The sequence below is a fragment of the Podarcis muralis genome, chromosome 16 (genome assembly GCF_964188315.1).
Source record: "Podarcis muralis chromosome 16, rPodMur119.hap1.1, whole genome shotgun sequence".
NCBI classification, from domain to species: Eukaryota; Metazoa; Chordata; class Lepidosauria; order Squamata; family Lacertidae; genus Podarcis; species Podarcis muralis.
The window spans coordinates 1,260,948-1,271,110 of NC_135670.1; the positions used below are offsets into that span (position 1 = coordinate 1,260,948).

A 10,163-nucleotide genomic window follows, 5' to 3' on the forward strand; every position below is an offset into this window, starting at 1 on the left:
AGCTTGGCTATAGTCTTGGTCATCCTTGTGCATCAGATTTATTGCGAGAATGACAGGTGAATTGAGAACCTGTAATACCTTCTTGCTTTTCTACCCACATCTTTGATTTTCTTACCCCATTGGTCACACTCTCCTAAATCTGTTCCATCAGTATTTGGGGAAAGTTTACTATAGGGATAGCTAACTAACACTTGATCTGGGGTCTCACACATATTTTCCTGATTCTCTTCTAACACCGACCCCTATGATCCTTCTGAATTTAGGGGTTGCTGCATGGACAATCCCCACCCCCGAAACACAGTGCTAGGATGGGGGTAGAGATTCTTGTGTTTTCCAATATGTCAGTGAGAGTGTGTACAATGATGTCAGCTGCATAGAATCATAGAATCATAGAGTTGGAAGAGACCACAAGGGCCATCGAGTCCACCCCCCCTGCCAAGCAGGAAACACCATCAGAGCACTCCTGACATATGGTTGTCAAGCCTCTGCTTAAAGACCTCCAAAGACGGAGACTCCACCACACTCCTTGGCAGCAAATTCCACTGTCGAACAGCTCTTACTGTCAGGAAGTTCTTCCTAATGTTTAGGTGGAATCTTCTTTCTTGTAGTTTGGATCCATTGCTCCGTGTCCGCTTCTCTGGAGCAGCAGAAAACAACCTTTCTCCCTCCTCTATGTGACATCCTTTTATATATTTGAACATGGCTATCATATCACCCCTTAACCTCCTCTTCTCCAGGCTAAACATGCCCAGCTCCCTTAGCCGTTCCTCATAAGGCATCGTTTCCAGGCCTTTGACCATTTTGGTTGCCCTCCTCTGGACACGTTCCAGTTTGTCAGTGTCCTTCTTGAACTGTGGTGCCCAGAACTGGACACAGTACTCCAGGTGAGGTCTGACCAGAGCAGAATACAGTGGCACTATTACTTCCCTTGATCTAGATGCTATACTCCTATTGATGCAGCCCAGAATTGCGTTGGCTTTTTTAGCTGCCGCATCACACTGTTGGCTCATGTCAAGTTTGTGGTCAACCAAGACTCCTAGATCCTTTTCACATGTACTGCTCTCAAGCCAGGTGTCCCCCATCTTGTATTTGTGCCTCTCATTTTTTTGCCCAAGTGCAATACTTTACATTTCTCCCTGTTAAAGTTCATCTTGTTTGTTTTGGCCCAGTTCTCTAATCTGTCAAGGTCATTTTGAAGTGTGATCCTGTCCTCTGGGGTGTTAGCCACCCCTCCCAGTTTGGTGTCATCTGGAAATTTGATCAGGATGCCCTTGATCATATGCATATAATTTGATCATATGCATTTAATTCTTCCATGAAGAGGGAATTTCTACATTTTCCCATCAATATACATAGCCCCCAACAGGCCTTTGAGAAAACCTGTCCATTATCCAGTTGGTATGCATAGTCTGGAATAAATATGGTTCCGCACTCTATTTCTTGTTCAGAAGTGTGCAATCTGTGTTCACCAGGCTGCTTCTTGCCCACTGCCTAATCTTACGTGGCCCAGAACACAACCTGTGATGGGTCAAACAGCATGAAGAAGGTTGGGCTCCAGATAATTTTCACATTTTTTTCTGCGGACCACTGACTATCAGCTGTTTGCCAGTCAGCTGAGCAGCACAAGGGGCATTGCTGGAAAAGGATGCTTTTGAACCTTCCATCTCCTAATTCTGATGGAAATTTCCCATCCATGCACCCCAGTGCTGCCATCAAGGGTATCGCCTACTTTGTTTTCCTTTACTGGAATTAAACAAAACTCTACTGGAATTATGAAACCTTAATTCATAGTATAACAATGGATATGAAATCCTAGCCCAATTTGGAATGCGCAAACAGTCTTGCAAATTGGCTATCGTTTAAGAGCCTCTTCTTTTTGAAGACCACAAAGTCCTTGTGGTCTTTATTTTATTTTTTACTGCTAGTCTTTTGATGTCTTATTAAGGAGGATAAAATAGGAACTGTTGCTGAAGTGTGATAAACATCCCCCCCCACCTTGTCTCAGAGGCTGCAATGCTGCGCAGGTGATTATCTCTCTTGCGATTATGACAATAACTATGATTACTTCTCCAGTTCTACAGAGAGTTCCAGTGTCCAGTAGCAAAACAACGATGCAAGACAGAGGGTTGCTTTTAATATCACCTGCACCATTCAGAGCTGGGGCTTGAGGTGCACAGGGCTACATCAGTCTGATTGCTAAAACTTTGTATCGTATCACCCTGGCTTCAGTCTTCTGAGTGAGTGGACATTCAAGCCAGAGACTTGCCGATGTAGGAACAGGTTATTTGGTTTCTAGAAAGGAGGTTTTCATGCAGTATGGTGATATTTGTGGTGTTGGTATTAGTACTGCTTCCTCAAGCAGTGTGCAAGGTTCCTATTTCTAGATGCAATGTTAGTCGCCCTCTTCCTATTCATCACAAGTATCATCAGTCAGGAGACCTCATAATTGGTGGCATTATTTCTCATATCTTCCGTTTTTTAGATACGATTTGCTTCCAAAACCGTCCCTCTCCTGAACTTTTTGGTGATCTCATGTAAGGAGTTGGGTTTTCTTAAATGTACCATATCTATCCTGATAATGTTTGTTGCTGGTCTGATTCTATTATAGTCTTCAAAATCTGTGGGCCTATTTGCCTGTCAATCTATATTCAATCTATAGATGTTGCAATGCCTGGGAATTTTATCCACATTGGTCAAAAGAGATGGCGGGGGGGGCAGTTATAGCTTCCTTAAAGAAAAGAAAAAATAATGATAGCCAGTATCAGTAACATAGTAGATGACCTGGATTTAAATATATTGCATGTGCTATTTAAAAGCTACCAAAAGAGGGATATTATTTGAATAAAATGCATGCAAGTCAAAAGTTGAGGTGTGAATGTAAAAATCAATTCATGTGTTCCTCAACCTTGGCCATATAGCGCAAGAATGTTTAGTAATTGAGTATTGACTTGAAATCTCTAGCACACACATTTTAAGGTGGCGATTTCTTTCATTTTAGAGTTCTGACGCAGCACTACCAGCACATCCTAGCCTTGGTTTTTGCTTTAAAAGAAATAAATGAAAATCCCCAGATCTTAGCCAACATCAGCCTGGGTGCCCATGTCTGTAACAGTGAATTCAGTGCAAGGTCCATATATCTTGCCTCCATGGAACTTCTCTCCACAAAGGGCAAGTTTTTTCCTAACTACAAATGTGATACCCGGGAAAATCTGGTAGCAGTCATTGGGGGACCTAATTCTGATGTTGATCTCAACATGGCAGACATGCTGTATAACTACAAGATCCCGCAGGTAAGTTGTTCACATAAAGTACAGGAATTTAGAGAGCTCTTGTCTATCCTGCTTTCTTCAAAGTGAAGTTTTTCTTGTGGAGATTATAAAGAGGGTTTGAGATAAATCGGAACACCTTTTACTCAGTTTAGGCATAACATTCTGTCCAAGAAAAAGAATGTTTACAATTGATTCAGAGTTGGCTATTCTGGTATTCATGCGCACAACCACTTACAGGGAAATAAAGAAATTTTCTACAATCTTGAAGGTTTTTGTTACTGCAAATATTGGCTAGGATCCAAAGGGCAACTAGTTTCTGATAGGCCAAATATTATATTTTGTTTTCTTTCAGTTTTTCAGATCTGAGGGAACTTTCAGAAACAATTTGTGGAGCAATATATTTGTTAGATATGATCGTCTGAGGGATGGAGAGAGGGACACATTTTTTTTAAAAAAGAAATGTTTATTTATTTATTTATTTATCCATCCATCCATCCCCCACATTATTCCCAGACAGGGACTCAATGTGGCTTACAGATAAAAAACACAAATGGCTAAAAACATACTTTAATAAATAAATAAATTAAACATTAATACAATAACTTAAATCTTTAACTACAATGTTTTTATGCAACATATTAGTTAATATTTTAAAAAATGAAAAATTCCAGCATAAAATTCCAGCATATTGTGTGTTCCATAATAATTAGCCTTGAACTGCACCACATTGTGCTTGGGATCATTTAAAATAGTTGTTCGGAACCAGGCACACTTCTGTTGTAGGTAAGTAAGAGGTAGCTCTAATAATGAAATTTCAGGACATATTTTGGCTGCCAGCTCCATGTCACAGCAAATTCTAAAAAAAGAAAGAAACAAAGAAACCCAAGAAGGGATATAAACAAAGTTATGGGGAATGTAATGTTCCTAAACTAAAGCTGCTGACCAGGGTTTCGAACCAGTGTGCCATGATCCAAGTTCAAAGCATAACAGAATACAAACATCTTTAGCTCTTCATCGCTTGATGTGCTTTTCATCTCCAGTATGTTGGGAAGATAAATAGGGTGCAAGCACAATTTGCTGCCCTGACCTGGTCCACTGACCTCCCAGCTCTTGCCCTGTTTATACCTCAGTGCTCCTGTCTGCAACCCTTGTGGAATATCTACCGCAGCTTGGCAGCAAATCTTCTGTGTGGGTGCATTAAATAACAATAGTATCATATGGTGATTATTTGCAGATAGAGTAGAATCTATCAGTGCAACTGGGAGGAAGGGCCATTATTTACTATCCCTCTTCCACCCTGGAGTTCCCCATGCCCACTTCTACAAATGGTGGCGTTGGTGGGGGGGCCTCTCATTCGCAACACTTGGTTTGTGTGGAATACTGCAATGGGGAAAGAGATCGCCAAAAACAATCTCATTTCCAATACAGCTGATGGACCGTAAGCACTGGATCAAACCCAGTGTCTATGCCTTCTTCAGTCTATCCCACCTGTAGGAACTGAGAAGATTTTGAATCATCATGGTTCATAGATACTCGCTTAAGTAACAAGATGAAATCTGGATGGGATCTCAGTAGATATTTGGGGAGGTGCATAATCATTTTGCAGCACACACCCCAACACAAAATTTGTTTTACTTTGGAAAACATCGTCTTAGAAATAACTTTTCCATCTCCTGAGATGGCCAGTGTGGTGTAGTGGTTAAGAGCAGTAGTCTCGTAATCTGGTGAACCAGGTTCGATTCCCTGCTCCTCCACCTGCAGCTGCTGGGTGACCTTGGGCTAGTCACACTTCTTTGAAGTCTCTCAGCCCCACTCACCTCACAGAGTGTTTGTTGTGGGGGAGGAAGGGAAAGGAGAATGTTAGCCGCTTTGAGACTCCTTAAGGGGAGTGAAAGGCGGGATATCAAATCCAAACTCTTCTTCTTCTTCTTCTCCTCGTTTGAAATGTTGTTTAGCTCTCATATGGCTCTGCCCTAATAACGGATAACAAAATGCAAGGAGTTTTCTTCCACCAGATGTTCCCAAATGTGGACCATCAGTATAAGGGCATGCTCCAGTTACTCCTTCATTTCAGGTGGACCTGGATTGGCATACTTTATTTGGATGACAGCAATGGTAAGAGATTTGTACAGAATGTTCTTCCCAAGTTCTCTCAGAGTGGCATCTGCTTTGATTTCATAGACAAAATCCCAGAACCAACATTTGCCAGCAATGTCGATGTAATGGTGGACTATGGGATTCAAATGGTAAAGGTTATCATGGGTAGCACTGCCAGTGCTTTGGTTGTACATGGTGAAATTCAGACCATGGCTTATATGAGAGCATCAGTCTGTTCCTCAGCATTTTTTGATATACCAGTGAAAACAAAGGTCTGGATTATGACAGCCCAGATGGATTTCACATCACCTTCCTTTCCAATAAGTTGTGGCATAGAGTTAATCCATGGAGCCATATCCTTTGCAATACATTCAAGTGAGTTGCTAGGATTCCAGAAACTCCTTCAAGTAAGAGATCCTACCTTGACAAAAGGAGATGACTTTATCAGAGACTTTTGGGAACATGCATTTAAATGTTCCTTCTTAAGATCCGTAGTAGACAATGCGGACAGCAAAATCTGCACTGGAGAGGAGAAGCTGGAGACTCTACCTGCAACAGTTTTTGAAATGAGCATGACTGGCCACAGCTATAGCATATACAATGCTGTCTATGCTGTGGCGCATGTTCTGCACAACATTGAATTACTCAAATCCAAGCAGAGAGCAATTGCAAATAGAGGGGGATGGACACAACCATGGCAGGTAATATCCTCAGCAGATTAATGCATTATTATCCATATCTGTAGATGCAAAACTAATCAGAATGTGTAGGAAATTGAATTATTACCAAGCATTTTAGGGTGGTCTCCTATAGCTTCTATTTCACAGGAAATTTGCGTGTCAAATTTGCAGAATACTCCTGCAATAAAACAACAGTTTAGAGGGAAATTGTTGGTTTTGTTTTGTTTACTTTATCCCTAGTTCTGGTTTGGTTTTTTAAAGGCACTCTCAAATATCATGCTCATGGATTGAATTTGTTGTTGTTAAAACAACATATGTCCTTTAATATTTAGACTTTTCAATATGATCAGTCTGCACAAAGCTTCTAAAACACACATTAATCACGGTGCTCAGCTTTGAAATATTGCCACCACCATAGAATCTTACATTTTAATATCCTCTGCAATGCTTTGTTCTCTGTGTCTTTTCTACCCTACTTTAGCTCCACCACTACCTGAGACATGTTTCGTTTAACAACAGTTCTGGGGAAAAGGTATCCTTTGATGAAAATGGGTCCTTAGTTGCTGGATTTGATATTATAAATTGGATCACATTCCCAAACCAATCTTTTCTTAGAGTGAGAGTTGGAAAAATAGACCCACAAGCTCATACAGGCAAAGTGCTCACCATTTCTGCAGATGACATTATATGGCCCAGCAAATTCAACCAGGTAGGGTCTGTGTTCATTTCCAGATATATCAGCCGTTGGATGAACTGGACATGGACGAAGGGGTTTATTTCCTTCATGAGCACAAATCACCCTTTGTACGAGATAAGTCAACCAGTGCTGACTATATAAGTTATTAAGGCATGTCAGCTCATTAATGTTGGGGTGGGTGCTGTGTGTTAGGGTTAGTCTTGAAAAGTGAGTCAGAGTCTGTGTTACATCTTGAATTAGTTGAACAACTGAAATTTGCTTTGAACTATTATATCTGTATCTGTATCTGCAAAGCCTACAACATGTCTGTGTGTGGCTGGAACTGTATTACTGAAGCCTTATCTTCTCCAGCAGTAAACTGTTTTGGACCTTAAGCTGCCTCTGTGTGGTGTCTGGAACTGGGGACAGATTCAACTCATTTCAGCAATGCTAAAATAGTGAAATGCTGTTTATATACTGTCTGTTGTCAGCCGTTAATCCTGATTTATCAGGCCCCATGATTGACAGGAGGTCTGTGTTTGTTCGGAAAAACAGACTTCATAGTTAAATCTAAATCCGAGTTTGGATTCAGCAGATCTTAGGCTTTCCTAGCTGAGCAAAGGCTCAGTGGAAGCTTACATTGGGGTAAATACCTCACCCTAGCTGAACCAAAGGTATAACATCTCAGACAATGAGGTTTAGATCAGTGCAACATAAGCTGGTGTAAGTGCGCCCCCCCCCAAGGTGGAATTCCTGTAGCATGGAAGGTGTATGACAAAGGTGGGATGGGGCAATGAGAGACTTACACCTGTTTCAAATCCCTTTCAGCTCCATATTAATGGAGGCTCCACGAGTGATTTTGAATGCTGGTAGAACTCTTGAAGAGCAACAGGAATAAAAGCTGAAGCCGGGGCAGAGGAAGTTTAGTGCAGTATTCCGTTGGTTTTACACATGAGTAGAATGTCCCGAAACGGTTCCTGTCTTTCCAGAATCAAGAAATTTCTTAATGTATAATGACCTATAATATCCAAACTCCAAAATTGTACTTTCTGAGTGTTAAAATGCATTATGTCTTTCAATCGTGCACAGACACCGCCCCGTTCATTGTGTAATGACAACTGTCATCTGGGTTATAGGAGGGCTAAGAAGGAAGGGAGACCATTTTGTTGCTATGATTGTTTGCCTTGTCCAGAAGGGAAGATCTCAAATAAGACAGGTAAGAAATATCATGTACAAAAACCTCTAAAAAATAAATATATGGTTGGTATCCATAATATCACCAAGAAAAAGAACGATATGATGACTGATTGTGTGTAGCACCTCATCTGAGAAAAGGCAAAACATATTACACTATGTTCCAATAAAAGCTGAGGTGGTACTATCTTCGAGGTTGTGCTGTGCAAAGAGAGAAAGCAACCTCAGTTTTAGGATTAAGAAAGATTTTGTCTGAAGCTTAATATGAGATGTTCAAAGTACAAAGTTTCTCTGGATCATCCCAGTGACTTCTTGCAAACATCATTACATTTTTTAGGTCATGAAATTAGCTTTCAATGATCAGTCCTCATAGAGCACTTTTGAATTTTAAGGAATTAGTAATGTATTGCCCCATATACGGGGTTACCATATATAAAAAGCTATTTTTTTTTACAGACATGGATGACTGCATTCAGTGTCAAGAAGATCAATATCCAAACCGTGGCCAGGATTTATGCGTTCCAAAAAAGATAAGCTTCTTGTCTTATGACGAACCTTTGGGGACCAGTCTGGCCATTTTTGCTCTTTCCTTCTCTTTCCTCACAGCTCTGGTACTTGGAGTCTTCATTAAGCACAAAGACACTCCCATAGTCAAAGCCAACAACCGGAGCCTCACCTACGGTCTCCTCATCTCCCTACTGCTCTGCTTCCTTTGTGTACTCCTATTCATTGGTCAGCCTGAGAAGATACCATGCCTCTTTCGACAACCTGCGTTTGGCATTATCTTCTCAATGGCAGTTTCTTGTGTCTTGGCCAAAACCATCACTGTGATCATGGCTTTCGCGGCGACCAAGCCTGGGTCCAGGATGAGGAAATGGATAGGGAAAAGACTGGCCTTTTCCATTGTTCTGTCGTGCTCCCTTATTCAAACCACTATTTGTGCTGTGTGGCTGGCAACCTCTCCCCCATTCTTGTATTTTGACATGCACTCAGTGACTGAAGAAATTGTTCTGGAATGTAATGAAGGTTCAGTTATTATGTTCTACTGTGTCTTGGGCTTTATGGGCTTCCTAGCCATTGTCAGCTTCACTGTGGCTTTCCTAGCCAGGAAGTTGCCTGACAGTTTTAATGAAGCCAAGTTTATCACCTTCAGTATGCTTCTGTTTTGCAGTGTTTGGTTGTCCTTTGTTCCCACCTACCAGAGCACCAAGGGAAAATACATGGTGGCCGTGGAGATCTTCTCCATCTTAGCTTCCAGTGCAGGGTTACTGATTTGTATATTTTTACCAAAATGCTATATCATTGTGGTTAGGCCTGAGTTGAACACTAGGGGGCAGCTAATAAGGATAAATGATTAAAATTCTTAATTCCTATTTTCCAACTATAGCTACAATTAGCTGTCATTCTGTTCCATTTTAAGGAACAGAATATTTCGTCGTCATCATTACAGGCACTAACAGTTTCTTGCTCTGGGAAGAAGTATTCAATCATAGATAATTATAGCTGCATGAGGAGCTGTGTTTTTCAGGTTTATACTTATTCCCATCATTAGAATGAATGTAAGCCTGATTAGGTATTATGCTTGATGATTAAATATGAGCCCATTTAGGAGCTATGTGGTCACAGCTGCCAGATCAAAATACCCAAGTTTATGTTTTTCCCCATGTTGAATAGGGAATGAATGAATGGGGATTCTACAATCAATTTGGTTACACGCAGTTCTAAATTTGTTTTAGGTGTTCTATTGTTTTTGATTTTTTTAAAAAACTGTGTTTTATTTTAGCTTGAAGTACATATTTTTTCACTTACATGAGTTTTTGCCACATTATCTCTTTGGATATATAAAATAAAGAAATCTGTGTGCATTTGCTTGTAGCTTCCTCTTTGTGATTTGGAACTCAATCAATCGATATCAGTCACAATATCATGGGAAGAGAGCCCCCTTCAGCATTGCAAGAGAGGGTGTGCCCAGTGTATTAACATAGATCTGGGGTACCAAAGCGTGTTAGTGAACGGTAGAAGTTAAAGTATATAGATAATATTTGGGATCTGAAGGAAAAACACAAGTTGCAGAAATGTGACAGGTAAGAAATTCATGAGTTAGCTTATGGCAGGCATGTCCAACAGGTAGATCAAGATCTACCGGTAGATCATTGTCAGGGAACGGGAGCCAGGGAAGGGGGAGAGAATGGGAACTTACCGGGAGAAGGGTCCTTTAATAAGCAGTTTCTCTTCCTCGGACGAGGA

The 10,163-nt window shown here is 40.8% G+C and overlaps 1 protein-coding gene across 1 annotated transcript; it reads left to right on the forward strand.

Annotated features, from left to right (window-relative positions):
• Positions 1–2,316: 2,316 nt before the first annotated feature.
• On the forward strand, positions 2,317–9,274 carry LOC144324888 (vomeronasal type-2 receptor 26-like). The gene is made up of 6 exons (XM_077920713.1): positions 2,317–2,534; positions 3,113–3,290; positions 5,225–6,067; positions 6,528–6,755; positions 7,812–7,938; positions 8,373–9,274. The coding sequence occupies exons 1-6, from the start codon at positions 2,317–2,319 to the stop codon at positions 9,272–9,274; spliced, it is 2,496 nt and encodes an 831-aa protein (XP_077776839.1).
• The last annotated feature ends 889 nt before the right edge of the window (positions 9,275–10,163 follow it).

Coding starts and splice junctions, on each gene's coding strand:
- LOC144324888 (XM_077920713.1), top strand. CDS start 2,317: ATGGTGATATTTGTGGTGTTGGTATTAGTACTGCTTCCTCAAGCAGTG. Junction 3,291..5,224: donor ATAACTACAAGATCCCGCAG/GTAAGTTGTTCA, acceptor AATGTTGTTTAG/CTCTCATATGGCTCTGCCCT. Junction 6,068..6,527: donor GATGGACACAACCATGGCAG/GTAATATCCTCA, acceptor ACCCTACTTTAG/CTCCACCACTACCTGAGACA.